We start from the raw sequence: 20861 nt of genomic DNA, 5'->3' as shown, positions 1-20861 counted from the left end.
AAAATATTGTGTGTGATGTTTTAATATCATTTCCATTCATACGTTTAATTGAGGTCAACAGACTGCACTTGAAAAACCTCAAAAGTGAGTCAAAGTCAAAAGCAGTCAGCCTACACTGATGGTAGTTTTACACAATTACCGCCCACAGATAATTTCTCTGTCTCAGTCACACTCCGGCTAAAGCTTCAAAGCTAATTTCTCTCCCCGTTTCGTCTGAAACAACTGGGCAGATCAGATTCAAACTAATTATATAACCTTGTTTCTCATTTCAAAAGACAAAACCAGATTAATCAACGAGAGCTCAGCCCTGATTCAAAGTGTGCCGCACGTGCTAAGCATATTTTCTGTATCATTTTAGGGCATTTAGCTGACGTGATAAGCCCTCACCAGTGCACAATTACTGGAACAGCGAATTCCTACTTTGGTTCCTACTGATTTCAGTATTTTTAGTTGGTAATAGCTCCTGTTTTGTGCTTGTACTCTGTGTATTTTCAGTATTCAGTGCCCTAAATTCTCTTATTGTCTACAGGAGGAGGCCTTCAGAACACCACGATGAGACACTTAATCTCTCCAGTAAAAGGTGCATTAATGATTTTTTTTCAAAAACAGATCATCTATTCTCTGTCGGCAGGAGGACCACCTACACACTGCGAAATCTCAATTGAATAAAGTACAAATGTAAAGTAAAAAAGACTGAGAGTCTATAATCACACTCGCAGCTCCAGGAGACGGGAGTATTTGGCACAGCAGAGCTTTGAGCAAAAATGGTAACATTAGCATGCTAACATGGTCACAGTGTCCTTTCTGTCTTTCTTATTTGTATACTGTCATCTTTTCATCTCACCAATTAAAATAAGACTCTCACAGTGACAGTGCTGTCAGGTACAACATCTACCACGTTTACCATCTAAGTTTAATGTTTTAGCAGGAGGTAATCTGAGGGGGGACGAGGCATGAAACCATCCCCTATCCCTCTCCATCTCCCCTCAGATCACTGATAGGTGATCCAGAGTGAGTCTATTTGAACATGGCGTCTGGCGCAACGTTTCTAGCCTTTACGGCACTCGCAGTCCACAACATGGGCATGCTTTGTTAATTACTCATGTGGCGCAACTCACCCGATCAAATCTGTGTTGTGGGAGGCAGGAGACAGGATGAAAGACCACAGTTGGAGAAAAACAGACAGCAAAAAACACAGCTTTAAACCCAGAATGGAGTCCTGTTGGTTCTTCCCACAGCCAGTTGCAAGTCAGTTCCATATAATAATCCATCTCATATCTGCGACTGTGGCGATCACAAAAAGCGGCAAGATGAAAGGCATCACTAGACAGTTAGAGAAAGTTTTGAGTAAACATACTACTTAAATCAGGAGGGAGTACACAAGAAATAAAACATTCATTATGGCAATGTACCATAACACCTTGGTTGAGGATATTTTCTCTGATCAATAACCTTGGATCAATAACATTTTCATTTTCACAATGTCAGCCTCATGATGGCATTACAGTAAAAGTCAGCACATCACCAAAAGTCTATAGGTTTCATTATACAATTGACATAAACGTCAAGGTGGACCGACCGACTAAATATCAGAAATCACATCAGTTGTTTTCGCAGCCGAGTCAGAGAAGGAGACGCCATGTTGTCCGATACCTGACATGAAATAAACAGCCATGATTCTGATGTTTTAGTCACACAAAAACAAAAAAATATCTTCATTAACAAAAAAAAAAAGTGTGAGATTCACAGCAACTTAACAGCCGAACATCATGTATGCTCGCTGCTACCAAATTGAGTCGTGGGTTGGTAATGAGTATGTGCTGTGGGGAGTCATGGAAACAGGCCACCTGCCGACCGGCAACCTTCCCACAACCCACCTGTCACCAGCCATTTGTAAAGGGGGGGCGGGGGATTGAAGTGGACATGGTGAATGGCAGGTCTGAATTTTAATTGACTCTGAGAGAAGAAAAAAAAAAAAAAGCTGCCACAACAATAACAAAAGGAATTTTAAAAAGCCTGCACTGCTGCAACAAACCCAAATTGAATATGAAGTACCTCAGACAGGTCAGATATTGGCATAATTTGTTTTTCATTTCCCATTTCTTTGCCTGTAAGGCCCAATAACATACATTTTTCACTGAACAGTTTGCATTTAATTCCCTATAGTCAGTACTGTACTGTTGCTGTTATCTCTATTCTTGCCTTTTACAATAAAGTGGCTTAAAAAGCAGCAGGAACTGAACTGGAGTCTGACGTGATTGCATTTGTTTGTGGGTAGACTGTCTGACAACCTTAGAGCAAAATATTACAGCAGCAGTTCATCTTGAGTTCAAATTACAGCTTTTGCAGTTTCTGTTGGCTTGATAAAACAACCTGAGTGAATAAACAAGTCCAAATAAAAAAACTGCCTAAAACTAAAACACATACACACAGAACACATCAAACAGTCTTGTTTCTTTGGAGGTTTTTTTTTCTTACTTTACTTGCAAGTGCCAATAACTGAAATGAAGACTTGTGAATTCAAAGTGCTGAAAAGAGGCAATATAATAACCAAAAATTATCAACAACAATTTATGATCATTGAACTAATTTGTGAAGAAACAAGACTGACAGTCTACAGCAACGCCAGCAGCTCCCTGAGGCTGTGCTGAATCACAGCCCTGCTTTGACTTGATGCTGACGTCAACATGCTAATGTGTTAACAGTGACAATGATAACATGCTAATTGTATGAAGGTGTCCTGTTAATCATGCTCACCATTCTAATATATTGTGTTAGCATGTGATCATTTGCTCATCAGTACTAAACCCAGAATACAGCTGAGGCTGATGGTGCACAAACATTGTCCTGAGGGGACCATGAATGTCTGTATCAAATTTCAAGGCAATGCAAAACCTCAGAGACACGCTTCAAACTAAGGGTTATGGAAACTCTCTGCTGTTTCAGTGAGTTATTGTACTTTTCTTTATAAAAAGCAATAAACAATCGGTACTATGTCTCAGTAGCTAACTAGCTATCTAGCTATTGTTTCCTTGTTATTGCGGATTTGTGCTTGTCCTGCATTTTGACGTATTTCTCTCTTTTTACATTATCATCAATAGCATTGGCGGTTGGTCAATGAAGGACACCAAGGCATCAACCCTCCCCAAATAAAGCTATGTTTATGATCTGGCTAGGCTTCGGCACAAAAACTATTTGGTTAGGATGAGGTTGAGGGAAGATGAGGTGACGTTCATGTTTTGGCTTAAAATACCTTTCTGGTAAGTAATAATGTACGTAGCCTGTAGGCACGCAGAAGTTTGAATGAGTGAGTGGTTTACAGAAATATTAACTTCAGTCTTCTCCTGGTGACCCGGCTGATCAGACCAAGCATTCATTCAGAGAGGTATGACTGATTCAAACTATTTCTCAGAAAGGTTCCACAGTAGAGGTCTGTGTTGTGAATTCATGAAGGTGACAGATTCATCAAAAGGTAAAATAATTATCATGCAGCTCTCACTCAGACCTGAGGATAAACTATTTTATACTCAAGTTAGTAAAGCTATTCACTCTCAGTTTAAGTTGAGTTACAAGTCATTCATGCAACATTTCATTGAACATCATCTTGATAAAAGGACCCCTGATGTCATTGTTTATAAGCCTATTAGCTCCACTTATAAAAACACTGTCAAACAGCCTTGAGGAAAGAATCCCATCATTAAAAATGATCCGAGCCGAGAGCTAAACACACCTCGGAGAAAACAGCATTTGTTTTGCTGAAGGAGAGGAGTGTGATGTATGTATTATTCAAAGAGAGTTTAAAGTGTCTTGGAAATGAAAGCCTCGTGCAGATTGAGAGTTTTATATTTACCCATTTTATACAGCAACAGAAAGAAAAGGCTTTACTACATAGCACCTTTAAGTCTTTGCCCTCAAAGACAGTCAAAACATCAGCCCTGGCAGTGTGAGGGCCATTAACCATTTATGAAGATTTATTTGGCACAAAAAGAAGAATTTTTTTTTTTTTTTTATTTATTTTTTTTTAGCACAAAATAAACAATACAACCACAAACAACCACAATAAAATAAATCAAACAAAAAGATATGACAATGACATGCTACATATACAAGCACATACATATACACAAAGTCAAATTAAAAACACAGATGGGGGGGGGGGGGGGGGGGGCAGTACTGTACCATTGCAATTCGATTGTTCATTTCATAATCATGTTAATTTCTTAATCATTTTCAAGTTAATTTACATGGAAACAGGGTCACAATGTGACTTACAGGGCTGCACAGCAAGAGTCCTCCATCATCTCAAATTTGGAACTAGAATACTTCCCAGAACTTGGTCCCAATTTATTCCAAAATTATACGCGGAATCGTTCATCATATCGGCCATTCGCTCCATTCCAAGAAGATCAAAAAATTCAAGTAACCATGTTTCTCTTGAAAAACAATTTGTCTTACGTGTCTTCCAATTCATCAAAATCACTCTTTTAGCAACCAAAAAGCCTAGGCCTGCTATTTTCCTATCTCTTTTTGACCTGAGTTGTGCAGCCCTATATCCCAACAAACAAATGAGAGGACAAGGAGAAAGTTCTATCTTCAGCATAAGTGACACTGAGTGGACCACATCCTCCCAGAAGGATTTAACTGCAGGACAGTGCCACAGCATGTGGATCAGAGTTCCTACTTGACCACACCCATGCCAACAGAGGTCAGAGGAGCTGGGGTCTATTTTTTTCATTCTTGCTGGTGTGATATATGCTCTATGATGGATTTTCATTTGTATGACTCTAAATCTGACCGATTTGGACATTGCTGCAGGGTCCCTCCATATTCTTTCCCACTCTGTTGAATTTAATGAGACCCCTAAATCCTGTTCCCACTTTAACTGAGTGTGGGTATTAGGATTTGAGGAGGAGCATATTAACAATTTATATAGACCCGAGACTGTGCCTCTGTGTGATGCTAAACCTCTCAATTTAATATCTATTTCAACATTGTACTCCAAATATTCTCTTGGGAATTTTGACAGTATTGATGCTAATTGTGCATATTTTAAGAAAGCATTGGCATTTAAACTATACCTTTGTCTGAGCTCCTCAAAAGTCAAAATCAACCCATTTTCTACAATTTGTGAGATAACATTAATGTTGTGATGCTGCCATACAGGGTCTGACAATGGATTCCCTGCTGCTTTAAATGCTGCATTGTGCCATAGTGGACATGATGCTAAGGCAATCTTTGTTATTCCCAATTTTTTATGAACCTTTTTAATAATATCACATGACAGGCTGATAATACAATTGTCTATTTTTGCTAAAGCAGGATGGTACCACAGTGATGACAACGAAATTAATTTGTTCTTGTCCCTTACAATGGCTTCTTCCAACCACTCCCAACTACCTTGGATTCTATTATGTTGATATCCCCACATCAAAGGGAATCGCACATTAAATGCTAAATAATACATATACACATCTGGGATTCCCAAGCCCCCCTTATCTCTTGGCAATGATAATTTGGAGCTATTCATTCTGGGCTTCTTTCCTTTCCACAAGAAATTGGAGAACAGTTTATTTATATTATCAAACCAAGGTTTAGATATATGTAGAGGAATGGAAGAAATCAAAAAGATTAATCTTGGTAGAACAAAAAGAAGAATAACAAACGGTAGACTGTCAGGAGAGGCGAGGATACCTTTGGTTAAAGTGGCCGTATTTACCACTTCAAAATCACACAAAAACAAAAGGACTGAAACAGTCTGAGGTTAGTGGCAGAGTGTGAAAGCTCCGCAGCCTATTCAACATGTTAATGGGAAGCCTGTCCAAGACCAGGGGAGTAAAACCCGAGGATTAGCAAAACAGATGAGGACCAACTTAAGAGATTTCTCCGGGGACAGAGATCAAGACAGACCGTAGATCCTGAATTACACACAGAACTACTGATTATCATTGATCTAAAGCCCAATAATCAATTAATCTCAGTGGTACTGTTGAATAATTTAAAGCCTATTCCCCCGAGTCACACCTTAGAAAGCTTCACAATAGGGAGTAATCCCATGCAAAAGTCCAATAACTGTGCCACTATTAAGCTCTCCCCTGACTGTTCAGGCTGCTCTTAAGCCACACCAGGTCCCCCTCTCTTACAGTAAAGAAGATTTACGGCTGCTCATGTGTTACGACCTTAATATGCAAAACCCCCTCGCTCCGACAAAGCAGCAGCTCTCCTGGTTTTACAGGAGGCTTACAGCTCACGCTGTCGTGATTTTACATTTTCATATTCGTCACAGCACATTATAACGATGGTAAATGATGCTGCGCACAAATCAGAAATCTGAAAGGTGTGACAGATGGAATAATGAAGTGATTACTCTTCCTTTAACGTGTAATGTATTCAGTAATTCAGCTCATTTAAACAATGACACATCTCTTATGGATTTAGGCTCCATATCGAGTACGTTCGTGTCTGTCTACCTGTCACTTAATTTTCACATGAAATACTTCAGCTCATCTTTTTTGGACAGAGGCTTTTAAACTGAGAAAGGAGTCCATGGCACTGCACACTACAGGCAAAGATACAAGCAAAAACAATAGGAAGTTAGTTATTGTAGTGGGCTGCTGATTTGGCAGCTCCCCAACACGGTCAGCAGACGCAGCGGCAGCAGCAGCAGCAGCAGCAGCAGCAGTTGCTGCAACACGCAGCTCATGAAGGCAATTAAAGGTTCCCTATTGAGCTGTAGACCGAACTTTTGTTGACCTAGTTTTGTTGGTTGTAAGGAAACTTTACATTGTACTTTTAAACCCTTGTGTCAAAAATGTCTAAGCTCTGAGGCATAACTTGGTCAAACCTATACGCACAGACATAACCACAAACCACCTCCGCTGGCTCCTTTCTACTCGAGGAGCAGCGGCTACAGATGTCTGAGCTCTTCACCCGTTCTCTGAGGTTGAGCACAGCCACCCTACAGAGGAAACTCATTTCGGTCGCTTGTATCCACGGTCTCATTCTTTCGGCTGCAACCCAGAGCTCATGACCACAGTTTAGGATTGGAACATAAATCAACTGGTAGAGCGAAAACTTCCACTTTCAGCTCAACTTCCTCTTAATGACGATGGTCTGCAACAACGCACGTCTTACTGCGAGGGCCGCAACATACCACCTGTGGTTTTCGTACACATTTTCCCTTCACTTAAGAACAAGTACCCATGATACTTAGGGGAACAGCCCCAAGCCAGAGGCTGCAATCCTTTGTTTTCAGACAGAGAACAATGGCTGACTCTCATCCCGCCCCGGGTTTGTGCTGGAGGTCACAGATAGAGTACACCAACAGAAACACGTCATCTGCATAAAAGCAGAGATGCAATTATGATCCCAAACCTGACTCTCTCCTCACCACCGCTGCGCCTTAAGATCCTGTCCATGAATATCACAGAAAATTCTTTGCTAATTCGTGTACAGATTTAGATATTCCAAACATGAATCATGAATAACTTACAGCGTATAAAGTTGATAAAATGTGGCCATTAAATAATGCCGAATCACTGCAAGAAAATAATTGTTTTATACGTATCATTTCCTAAGCGTGACTGCCAAGTTTCAGTTTCTTAAAACCTGAATATCTGCTGTTTTTTCAAATGACATTTATCACTGATTTTGGCAATTAATTGACTACGACTACGAAAAGAAAAAGATGAGCAGATGAATCAAGAAAATTCAAATGGCATAATGGTATTCTTAGGTACGTTATGAAGAGAACATGCTGTTCTTTGACTTAATTGTATTTTTACCTAGTTACATTTGTGTGCGAGTACTTCCTCCACTGCTGCATATGAGGTTTAAATACGAAAATAAGATAGCAGACTTGATAAAAAAATGTCCCTCATTCTGTAACAAAATGAACAGAATTCACATTTTGGACCTAAACTTCATATTGGATACATTTCAGAGATTTTAACCACATAGCTATACTTTGCAGAGTACAATGTGGTCTAAATTTAAGTAAGGCATACATCAACATTAGTGAGACCTGAAAGGCTCCAGATTTTTTGAGAGCTGCATTGAAAGCTCACCAGAAAGTAAACCACCTAATTTCACACGGCTCTGCAGACAAGTAATAAAAAGCGATACTGGAAGTGTCTCACCGGGATTACTATGATTTGTGTGTCAGTGCTTTTAAAAATTGAAAACAAAATGTGGAGCAGTAATGCGCTGCCTTAGCTGATTGAAAAGAGCCCGGAAAGCCGGTGTTTGTCAGGCAAAGCAAACTGCAGCATTATTATTTGTCTGAGAAACTCTTGAGGACCGGCGTTGCTCTGTTTGGGGAGATGAGATGAGATGAGAGTCTGACAATTTTACAAGCAGATTTTAATGCTGCTGCCAAGAGGTGATTGGTTCCCTTTTCACACAGCGCTGTACAAGTATAATCTGAAGTGACTAGTTCACATCCAATTTAGAGCTGAACGTATAACAGAGCATCACTGACAGGATGCATTACAGCTGATGCAGCACGGAGCATCATGGCTGCACTCATTCTTCTTTCTTAGGACACTGATAGGACATCCATCTTTGTCATGCTCACACTAGTAAAAGCATTACTTGACATCACAGAGTGGGTGTTGTCTCAAATTATGCAGCAGGCTGCTCGTCTTGCATTTTATGTTTTGGCCTGTTTTGCAGATTATGTGATTGTGATCCCACGGCGCAGCGAGCATAAAGAAACAAGTCTTTAAGCAGCCTGAAACATCAGAGAAAAGCTTGTTTAAGTCAGAAGGTGTTAAGAGGATCTATGAGACATGTAGCAGAGCAAGTTATCTGCTCTGTCGGGAGACTTTGAATTCTGTACCTGCTGCTGATAAAATGTCAAATGGCAGCTAGGGAAAAGAAGAAGAAGAGGAGGAGAAACTGAAACAGAGACTGGGAGGAGGAGGAGGAGGAGGAGAGTGAGGCCATCTGGAGATCTGATTAATGAGAACCAGTCGTACTGCAGGAAATTCACGTGATTGATCTGTTTGCTTTTCATTCTGTTGTATTATACTTTGCACTGCACACACCAGTTGACTTTAATAACATTCATCAGGTGATTTATGTTATTCATTTGCATTTTTATGCTATTCTTTTTATACTTTCACATATTAGAAATGAAACAATGATTGTCATGATTTTAGTCTTTGAAATGTTAAGAGGACGTGTACAATTTAGAAATCAAAATCAAATCAGAATTTTTGGGTCAGGCCATTCAGGTCATTTTGTTACTGGTTCCAAGCAATGGAGCAGCGTACTTAAATGCCCTTTTTTTTAAGTACATCACAAACTTTTGGGACAGTTCTGTCCTTGGAGCAAAGACAATACTTCCCCTACTTTTTCAAAGGATATAGTTCTGTAGGTAGGATGGAACAAGAGCAAGTAAAGCCTTGTAATTAAGAATATGACAATGACTGGACGAGAATGTTGTGAATCGAATTATCAATACATATCAATACTGAATATTAAAAATTGTTACTTTATTTGTCCCTGGAGGACAATTAAAGGCAGTGGAAGAGTTGCTCTCAGACACAAACAGGTCAGCATGCTAGAACAAGTCAGTGCTTGGAAAAGATAAATACGAATCAAATAAAGATCAGAGATAAAATAGACTAAATGAACTAAATAAGATATTTACAGTATTTACATGAGGTGCAAAGTAGCACTGAGGTAGGTTGGGTTGTGTATGAAGAAGCAGCAGCAGCAGGTCATGCCTCCAATGTTTAATATTTTTCCCTTTCAATTCTCATTTTTTCATACTTCAGTGCTAGCTGGGTTTTTTGTTTTGCTCTCTACTCCAACAGCATGACGACACACGCACAGCTGTAGTGCCCACACACCTCCTCCAGAAATAAATGAACTCAGATGCTGTTGTTATTAACACAATACACAATTACACCTTGTTATATTCATCTTTTCATAAAAATCTGATTTTATTTTATGATTTCCCTTTGGTATCGAAAATGGTATCAAACATGTATCAAAGTTAGAAATTCCATTTTCGTGACAGACCAACTAACTTTCAAACAAAGGCTAATGGTGAGCGAGGCCATTGTGTGTGGGCATTGCGAAGATGCATTCATTTATATAAGATCACCAGAGCCCAGCACAGACATAAAGGTGGCCTCAAAAGAAAAGCCGGACTTGATTCTAAAATAGAAAACCAATTTCAGCATCAGTCTTTTTCATCAGTGAAGCTGAAATGAAAGAGAGAGAGAGAATTATCCATATTTGTACTGAGACACACTCGGTCTCAGATCCCTTGAAAGTGGTCATGGACTGAAGGTTAAGTGACTTAGATTATACATTAGAAAACATCTTGAGATTTTGTTTTGTCAGCATTCAGAACAAGTTTTAAGCCACACAGAGTACGCTGTTCTGTATTAAATGCAAGTTGTGGCTGACAAACAGCCTGATTTTATGTCGGCCCGGAGCCGTACATCACAGTAAAATGTGTGTCTGTGAACCATTTTACTGAATAAAGATGATGCAAAATTTCAGTATAAACAAATGCATCCATTTAGTTGTAAATGATTACTGTTCTTGTTGTTTAAGCTGTTCTTAATAGCCTAGTTTATGTTCTAATGCATCTATTCAGTATCTTTTCTCCATCTAATCCTTATTACTTTGCTGCTGCCGCCACATAATTTCCCAACAGAGCCAAATAAAGTTTCATCTTATCCTCTCGTGTCTTTAAGGACAATATAGCCCTTTAAAGGACGAACATTACTCTTGTTAACCGCATAAATAGGCAAGAAACTATCTTTGTGACGGTGGTGCAGAGACATATTCTTAACACACTCTGACACACCACGGAGCCTGGTGTTATGAGGCTATTTCATCTCTTTAGACTGTTATTTTTCTGAACCCACAGAGGCATTTGATCTAATAAGGCTTATTAGATGGGCTTGGGTTGCTACATGACTAGCGAAGCAGGTGTGTGTTTGAGAGATTTCGCCCAGTGGAGCTTATTCAATCAGGTGCTGCAAAGCAGAACAGAAAATGCATTTACTGCTTTTGTGGCTGCAGGCTAACCATCGTGTCTACCTGCGATATTGTCCAGCGGGTAGAAACACTGTGATTTTGTTAGCTTCCACCGCATATATGAGAGTCGACTGAAATATGCCACAGAGCAGAGACGGCACCATAAATGAGGGAATGACTAAAGGTATCATCTTGTGTGACAAAGCTGTCAGTGATGTGAAGAAGCCGCTGGTCGATTTTCAGAACACAGAGCTTTTATTGAGCAATCATTCATTTCAGCAAGAAAAAAAGGATAAGAAACATAAATATGGGAAGAAAGTATGTACAATTATTAAGCTATGTGGACTCAGTTGTGTAGACTGTGAATTTTCAACACTGTGCTTATGCTCCGTTAAGGTTTAGGCACAGAAACCACTTGGTTAGGGTTAGGAAAACATTACAGTTTGGTTTGGTTGCAACACTCACAGATTGAGATGATCTGACTTCCAAAGGAAAATAGCTAGTGTGGCTCTGCTGGTTTGTAGAAATGTTAACTGCTAACGTAATATCCGGGCAACTGGCCTGTGTTTTCCTCAACCTAACCAAACCGGAACCGTACAAAATTAAGTTGTTTTGGTGTGAGGCTCTGTTGCTTATTTCCTTGGTTAAAAGTCCTGTGACTCAATAGTTTTTATAATTACTGACTGAGTGATTTCTAGCTGTTCTTTTGTTTTAAAATGTACAATTATAATACACAGAGCCAGGGAAGAAATAAAATACCCTCTAACACGGATGGAAGATAAAAGGATTTTCGACTTTTTGAAATTCCAAATGGAAACCCAACACCCCTCCTCCGCTGATGGTTTTGCCACATCTTCAGAGTGTCATTACACCATTAGGACATAAATGCAAATGGACTTTAAGGAAGACTGCACTTCGCCTTCAGCTTGACAATTTGCTTCGCTCTCTCTGACTACCGCCTCGCTTCTCTCTCAGACGGGGTCACGAGAACACAGAAAATGACGGGCCGCTGATCCCCTCCTCCTTTGAGAGCAAACACTGTGATGACTTCCTCGTTCTTCTGAATTGACCGGTTTTGACCTGACGAACAGCCGCCCAGAACGCCGGCTTATTTGTGCTCCGGCGTTTCCAGTGGCTTCATTTAATAAGATAATTTCACAGCAATTACAAGCTTTCAACACAGAAATATAATGTCATTACACGCTTGCTCAGTGACAAATTCTTGGTTTGGATGGAAAGCAACACACTCATGCTGTTTTTTTTTAGTGCGTGTACAGAGGGAATCACTGCTTCGTGTGTAGAGATACACAATGAATCCCCCCGCTGTCTTTTCTCTTTAAACGGCTCGTCGTGATAAGCATGAAATTACAGTTCTGTGGTGATGCTGCAAACATTGTGTTTCAATCTCCTACATGAGCCGAGAGCAACAATCCCTCTGTCTTTTTTCTTCTTCTCGTCACATCCAATACGCAAAGCAATTACAGATACAGTCACGTACCGCACGCCCTGTAAACAAAAGCTGTGCACTGGTGGGGAGTCATTTGACATTGAAGCTCTCCATCACATCAGGACGCAGATCGCATCAACAGAAGTTCAACGATCAAGCTCTCTGTCACATTCCTTTACTTTGTGTTACCAACATTTAACTGTCAGGCAGCTATTTTCAGCTGCTTTGTCAGGACTATCAGGCACTTTGAGGCTGAATGAAAAGAAAATCTCAAAAGAATCTATAACAAAGTCAGTAAATCTTATAGAAGCTCATTTCTGCCAGTTAAAGAAAAAATAAATTAGATGAAAACCAAGCTTGATTAAAAAAAAAAAGTATTCCCATGGTAGGTGGTAATCATAAGATGAGATAAAAAGTCAAAATGTATCTCAACGACTTTCTATCTTGTAATTTAATACATCTAATCTAAATAATTATAACTTGTTCTCATAATTTAAATTCTTTTTCTCACATAATTGTGATTAAAGGCCATTTTTTCATATTTCTTTTTTTTTAGGCTAGGGAAAATGGCTTCCATTGTAATCTCAATCAAAGTATTTTAAATCAGCAGAATGTCATATGATTTCCACCTTGCCACAAAAAACATTAGGTCTGTCTCAGTAATTTGAGTAATAGTAGTCCCAGTAAGTGTTCAGGGTAGAGACTGAATTCAATAGTAAGCGTCATTTGTTTTCATTATTATCAAAGAAACAACCTTGAGGGTTGGCACAAAGCACATTTCTTATGTACTACACAACAGAGTTTTAACTGTCGAGCATTGCATGCTGGGAGGTCTAAAATACTAAAATGATGATTGTCTTTAAAAACTTAATTTAGTTGTTTGTCACACTCAGTACATTAATGTGACTCATTATTTTACGTCAAACAAAACAACTCAACCCTGTCTTGGTGCTACTGTCACAAAGACAGTATTAGCAACATGGCTACTGCTAACAGCCTGACTACTGTCCAAAGCAAGATCTCCTTGCGGTGAAAATAAATGGTCAGTAAGCAGATTTTGTTACTTGATGATCTAGTTTAAAAAAAAAAAGGCAGACGGAATTCCTTTGCGTCCAGCCCAGTGGCGGACCGAACAGCACAAGGAAAGTGAGGTTAATAGGGAACCATTCTATACATCATCTTTCTGCAGCCATTACACTGTGAAATCATTTACTTCAGCAGAATGATAAGTCAAGGCAGACAAGTTCTCTATTGCCAGTTTAAATAACAAAAGATTAGTTGATTGCACCATGATATATGATGTTTTAATAGTTACTATGTTGCCATGCGTAAACCAGAAAATACTCCCTCATCCAAAGACAATGCCTATGGGTGCTTCCTCCTCTCCTCCAATTCATTCTCTACGGAGCACCTCCAGGCTCTCCTAACATCTCAGGTCTGCGACACTTGACTCTTGTAAAGAATCTGTTCACATTCACAAATATTGAACAGTCTCTTGAGCTGTTGAACTGAACGGTGTTTTCATTTTTCAGATCCAAAAGTAGTTTAGGATGAGTAAGCGATGCTGACTGCCAGAGGTACTTATACTCATATGAAGTGGACAGCCGGAGATTATGAAGCATGATTACACAGCCATGACATTCACGCTAATATAACAGATTAAAATAAAATTCGCCACATATTTGGCGAGTGGAGCATCTGCTATTAGGTTCATCTACGATTAGAGTGACTCACCCCTGATGATGAATTGCAGATGAAATATCCATTTTTGGTTCTTTCGTCAGACTGTTACTCAGCCCCGGAGCACTAGCAAGCCCTTTGAGTATAATTTGTGTTTGTGTCACTTTTCTGACGTCCGGTTTGTTCTGGTCCAGTCTGAAAATTAATTTCCTCAGAGTACAATTTCTCAAATTAAATGTGATTCAAATTCGGTCACAGTCCCCCCATTCCATCCACAATTAATGTACCTGAGTTGAGAGTTTCCGTCAAACAGCTATTTTACATCACGCTCTGCCTAAACTCATCTGACATCATCGTCTTCATTACAAAAAAAGCCCTTAAAAACACGTCACTTTACAGATTTTGCTGCCACATTTATGACTTCTTATTTCCGACTTCTCAACAGGAGTTAATTTAGAGACAGATGTGACGCCATAAAATATTGTAGGTAACAACTGGTAATCTAATTTCATGCTGGCTGCATCTGAGAACGACAGAGTAATGTGAGCTGGAGTACACAGAGGTAAATGAGCCATGTCTAACTGGCACCCGTGTTCTCCTCAAGTGAAAGGTCACATGTGGAGTCTGTGACATCGAGTCACTCCTCGAAGTAAAGTTTTGACAAGGAGATATTGTTTGTATCTTGTGCTCAACTGTGCATCATAATCTATGACCATCACCACATCGATTCCTTATAAAATCAAAGTAACGATAGACATAAAATGCTGAAGAGTCTGCAGGGTAGGAAAAACACCACATGAATGGGTACTCACAGGTATGAGGAAAAAAAAATTGCCCTCACTTACTCACGCTATCAGAAACAGGACTGTGAAAACACACATCCACACAAACCCGAGTACACACACGCGCTACGGAGAAGCAGCTGGCTGGGAAGCAGAGAGCCGGGTCACGCAGGCCCAGGTGGCAACGCTGTAAAGTGACACTGTGATTTAAGTCCTGTGTCGTCGTGAGGCCCGTTATCTACCGCCGGTAACAGGGCCACGCCGATACGGTCCGACAGCCAACGACTGCAGCTGAGGAGGTAGCACTGATGACGGATCGGTTCAGCCTGTGCAACTTCCAGCCGCAGTGCGCAATTACATGAATCATATGTTTAAGCGGCTGCCAAATGCATTTACATCCAAGGCTGTGGTCAGACTTTGTTTTGGCTCCTGGTTGGATGTTGCTTTGAAAATGTCCTGCCTGTTTCTTACAGATTATTTCTTTGCTTTTTGTTTGCACGGTTCATTGAAGAGGAGATGGATGGATGGATGGGGTGAAATAGGAGGATGCCAAGCTTCGAACGTCCTCGTCCGCGTTTGAACCCCGGAAGTCACTGTGGTGTTGTGCCTTAAACGGCTGAGTCATCACGATACAACATCTCGTTGTGTGAAAATACATAAACACGGACGTTTTTCCTGACAGCAGACAAACACAACTTTCACCAACAGTATCCTGGGTATATACTGATTATAGAGTCTGTGACACTCTAATGTTATCAAGAGGACCCTCTCAACTCTTATTCCATGTGGCACAATAATAATGTATAGTGTGTAGTGTATACAAATATTCATAGTGTTCTTGTTGGTAATGAGTCCACCAGTTATAGGAGAGCAATGCTAAGAAAAACTGAACTTAATGAACCAAAACTATGGGAGCCTGGCAACAAATTAACAAAATAATGGGGGAAGTGTGAGCAAGACACACAGTGGGCCAGTGATCCAGAACTTCCCTCCTTAAACTAAGAAAAAACTACATAACAAGAAAGAAAGCCCTGAAAACAAGACGACCAAACCTCCATCCTCAATTGGAAAGAAATATGTGGCAGGGCCTAATCGCTTAATTAGGAGTTACATTACTGGAGGCAATTAATCAGATTACATGCATCCACAGACAGCTTTACACTACTTTTTTGTAACACACTCTAAGTTACCCTTTAAATAAAATGTCCCCACCTCCGTCCAGAAATGGCCGCGCTTCCTGGCAGACCCTTTATGTCTGCTTTTAAATTACTGGGGAGACGGTCACTCGGTCGACTGCCGAGTCATTCAGTCAGCGCTTCACTGCGCCTGATCAGCAAGTCGAAGCTGAGGCGGTGCATCTCCTAGGCTGCTCGAGGCAATCTGGATAATTAGAGTTGTGTTCGATCACTGCTCCATCTCCACCAAGCTGATGATTATCCCCTGCACTATGCAGCGCGCACTCACAGTAAACCAGTGAACAAACACACACAAATGACAGGGTAAAGGCGGACAAGCTGCTCCAGTAAGAGTGTTTTAAGTGTGTTAGGTTGTTGTTGACTTTGAGATATTAATAAGTGTAGTTTTCATGGATATGCTGAGATAATAAAATGAATATTTTAAGATTTTTCAAAGTGTTACATCACTGCAGCCAAGTGCCAGACAAACACAATGATGGGCTGGCAGACAAACAGACATATAGACAAACCTCACAGCGCTCATCACATATGCATTAGATGCGCTTCATTGTTCACACCTCGACTTTGGTCCCAGTTACCAATCAGTAATGATTGAGGCACCGCATCACTCCCAGGAGCAATATGTCCTGTAATGAGATTCTTCTCCCCGAGCATACCTCCCTAATCCCATGTCTCTATCTGTTCTTTGCGGGCCTTTAGAACAGCTGAGCCCGGCTGAACACGGACGCTCTACATGAAATTCGTTGTTAACCCTGCCATCCTGAATAAGAGCAAGACAATGGAGCTGAAATGGAATGGATGCTGTGCCTATTACGGAACATGTTAATCCTCTTAAGAAGTTAAGAGAGGTCTTGATGACATGTGGGAGAGGCAGGAGTGTACAGCTCGGTGGAAATGAGCAGAGGCTAGTCTGAAAAATGAGGTTCATCCGGAACAATAGCGAGCCTGGAGCCTGGTTCTCATAGTCATTAACCTGCAATTCTCTTTGGGGAATTGATAGAGCAAGGAATTGTTCGGCTGCTCTGTCTTTGAATAACAGAGAGCAACTTTAGCATACGTTGTTGGCAAACATCTCAGGCAAACACAACATTCTAACATTCCAGGTTATCCTTTACTGATCTCTAGCTTGAATAATTTTACCATTTTTGCACATTTAAAATGTCAAAGAAGTTGTGAGACTGGCTGCAACTTGGGTGTTTAGAAAGACAGCCAGCATCATGCTACCTCATTAACCAGACTTTCCCCAGAGCGGCATTTGGCCAACATCTATAACCCAGGCAGCGCATGCTTCTGAGGCTCGTCATAAAAGCTTCTCTTTAGAGAATGGCCTCCAGTGCCATGTAGAGCCTCTTTAGAGGGAAAGTTAAGTAACTCACTTTGATAAAGCCTCATGAAAGGAGGGATTTGAGATGAGGAAAGCACAGAGCATTGAGCAGACCATCAGCGTCGATAAAGTCGATATTATAGCGGCAAGGAGAAAAGTGAATGTCAAAGTGCTGAGTGTTGAAATTATCAGAGAGGAAAAACTGAAGGTCCGCTGTGAAATGTAGGGATGCTGTTGCAAACAAATGAAGACTGCGGTCTGACTCACCTGTCTTTCCCTGTCTCCTTCTTGAAGACCATGTCACAGTAGTTCATCCTGTCCTCTGTGGTGACGTAGATACGTGCATGAGGGTAGTTCTCCGCCGCCTGCCGCAGCATGTTGTACACGATGCCCTTCCCATCCTTCCTCATGTTTCGTAGCGGCCCCCACACAACGTAGACGGTGTCGTTGCCCTGGCCGAAGAAGTACTGGGGCTTCTGCAACAGAAGGGGAACGCTGGTGTGCGAGACGACTCTCAGCGTGGTCTGCTGGCCCACGTCGCGTTCAAAGCCCCGCGTGGGCGCATTGTTCATCCGCCAGATGCAGGGAGAGCGGTCGATCTGCGGGCCGGCAGCCTGGCCCAACATCTGTCCAGAGCTGGACACGATGCTGCAGAGCTCACAGTGCAGCTTAAGAGGCTGGAGGAGAGGAATGATGATTATAATTATTAATCACACCTCAAGTCAATAGAGGCAAGTTGTCTCACAATGTTAGGGAGAGTCTCAAGTTAAGTCTAAAACTGGCAGAGACAGGTTCAACTCAAGTTTCAGGTGAAAGTCAAGAGTCCAACCCAAGTCTTTGAACCAAGACAATCAGGACAAGTCCAAGTAAAGCCTCGGGTCAAAGTCAACAAAGACATCAAATCAAGTCCCTAGTTAAAGTGAATCAAGACATATTCCTTCAAATCTCAGGTCCACATCATCGCTCAAGAAAACTACAACCAATCCAAGTCAAGTCTCAGATAGATGTCCATCAAGACAAGTTCAAGTCAAATCTCAAATGTATGGCAACAGGTCAGGTCAGTCAGGTCTAGATTCAAAGTCAATAAAGAAGAGAGGAAGACAGGAGAAAGTCAAGTCTTGGATACAAGTCAATAAAAACAAGTTCAACTCAAGTCAAAGATTGATTCAGGTCAATTTCATGACAAGTTTCAAGTTAAAGTCAATCAAAACAAGTTGGCTGAGGCAGGAATCAGGTTCACAGACGAGATAAAAAAGTTTGATGTTCAGTCACGATTCGCTGACTTACTTCCCCATTCTCTGACGAGTCATCTGGTGTTTATACAGAAATTATAGCGGCATAGTTAAAACCACAACTCAACAAAATACATACAACACCTTCATCTTTAGACATTTTGATGCAGAAATGTTACATATTATATGTTTAATTTAACTCAATTCAGACCAACACTGAATATCAACCTCTGAGTTTATTTTTCTTCCTCAATATACAGCATCTCATGTCGTTTCATCTTATTATTTTTATAGTTTGTGATTTACTTTACACCTGTACAATAATAACATGAAAGTGAGGTTTTGGCAAGGGGCCTTGTGTGATCAGAGCATTAAATAAAATGCATTTGGTAATTATTTATAAAAACAATTCATCAAGAATTTTACGGCCCATAACTTTCATTTCTTTTCTAAGATTAATGTCACTGAGCCCAGGACCAACACTGATTAAGTTAATTGAATGCGGGAACTCAGAGGTTACACCGGAGTCTGAATGTGACAATGCAGATTAAAGAAGCCGGGGAGTTGCATCATTTATCTTACTATATATTTTTTATACGTCTTATTATACTTCACTGGAGCGAGGGGATTTGTAATGATTTGTAATGTAATCTTCAATAATAGCTCTTAGCCACGCTTTGCCAAAAGAGGAGGAAAGCCCTCTCTGAATCCGAAATGGGAGATTTAACTAATTGAAGCTAATATGCTTGGTTTGTTTTGATGAGATTAAGCTTACTTAAGTGAATGAATGCAAGAGAAAGTTAGAAAAGAAAAACCATTGTATCATGACTAAGCCATGTTTGATCATTTGCTTAATGAAGAATAACTGTATTGTCACTGGTCTGCATACAAATTGCATTTGCGCTGCTTTCCGGGCGACTGTTTAGGCGGCGAACATGAAACTCTCTCTTGCATGTTCGGCATCTAATCAACAAACGAGAGATTTAGTGTGCAAACACAATCCCACAAGTAAATTCTATTATGAAAACTTGGCTTATCGTCACTCGTATGACTCACTGTTGTGCGTGCACAAGACCGACTGCTTGGAAAGGAAATTAAAAACAGTGTTGGTTTTATTTCTTATGAGACATAATTATTCCATGAATTTCTCCGACAGAGCTACCTGCTATTGCTTTTTCTCTCGTGTATGGAGTCAGTCATGTGTTGAGAAATGATCTCTGGACCTGAGCTGGTAGCTCTCCATTTACTGGCTGGTTGAGACACACATCAGCATAGCCTTGAGCTGTCAGCAGCTCGTCCATCATCGCCCGCTCCCTTCAGTCCAGCTCATAACTCCATCACGCCTCTCAGCACACACAGATTGGTTGAACTCTGTGGGGAACACTGGCTGGCTAAATGCATGTGAGACACATAGGTTTGTAACTGTAAACCTACCAGCGAAGAGCCCCTGAGCAAGGCATGACAGTGACAGGAAGGTTGTACTTCTGGCATTAATTATGGTTATTTTAACAACAAAAATTTGAATTGCAGTCGTTTCACAAGCTTAAAAAGAAAAAAAACTAATCTACATGCACTGAGGAAGCGTGTAACACTTCGTCTAACAACTAAAAACCCTACTGGACAATTTTCATTTACGATACAGGAATGGATATCTAGCTCTTAACAAATCTCTGAACGTTACGTCCTCTAAATCAATAAAACGTTATGGCCTCTTCATCCTCTCAGCTGTGATTTATGCTTCGGTTTAACGGTCGTGATGTGTCAGTGTAGCATCCTGTAATCGCAAACAGAGTGCACTTTTATAATCCCAATAATTTGGCACTCAGTGGTGAGTACAAAATCTACTCAAAGCCTCAGATTTTAATGCACGAGTGTGTTAAAAATAAAGTGGGTTATTTACAAAAGCAGGCTTAATGCGGGGAAGACGGTCATCATTGAATTATAGCACTGGGATGTGAACTTAACCTTGACATTCATTAAAATGCTCTAAACACGATTAATTAAGAAGCAATAATTATTACATTAACGTGCCAAGTCCCAGTGTAAGGAGCCTCCCTGGCACTTTAAAATTCATTGATTAGCTGTAGCTGTCTGCACGGGAGAAACTGATTAATTCCAAATGCTCGTCTTGGGGCACACACATTATCCTGAAGAAGAAAAAAGTTTATGTCTGAAACCGAATAATGGAAAATTAATTAAAAA

The 20861-nt window shown here is 40.5% G+C and overlaps 1 protein-coding gene across 1 annotated transcript in view; it reads right to left on the bottom strand.

Moving 5' to 3' along the window:
* Positions 1-20861, bottom strand: part of st6galnac3 (ST6 (alpha-N-acetyl-neuraminyl-2,3-beta-galactosyl-1,3)-N-acetylgalactosaminide alpha-2,6-sialyltransferase 3) — a 90349-nt gene that overhangs the window by 27717 nt on the left and 41771 nt on the right. The window contains exon 3 of the mRNA XM_030402566.1: positions 17695-18104. Coding sequence (XP_030258426.1) covers positions 17695-18104 — 410 coding nt within the window. The remainder of the gene's footprint in view (positions 1-17694; positions 18105-20861) is intronic.

This window comes from Sparus aurata, chromosome 21, assembly GCF_900880675.1.
Source record: "Sparus aurata chromosome 21, fSpaAur1.1, whole genome shotgun sequence".
In the NCBI taxonomy this organism is placed as follows: Eukaryota; Metazoa; Chordata; class Actinopteri; order Spariformes; family Sparidae; genus Sparus; species Sparus aurata.
The sequence above is the reverse complement of the archived record's forward strand: the minus strand, read 5'-3'. Positions and strand labels throughout refer to the sequence as shown.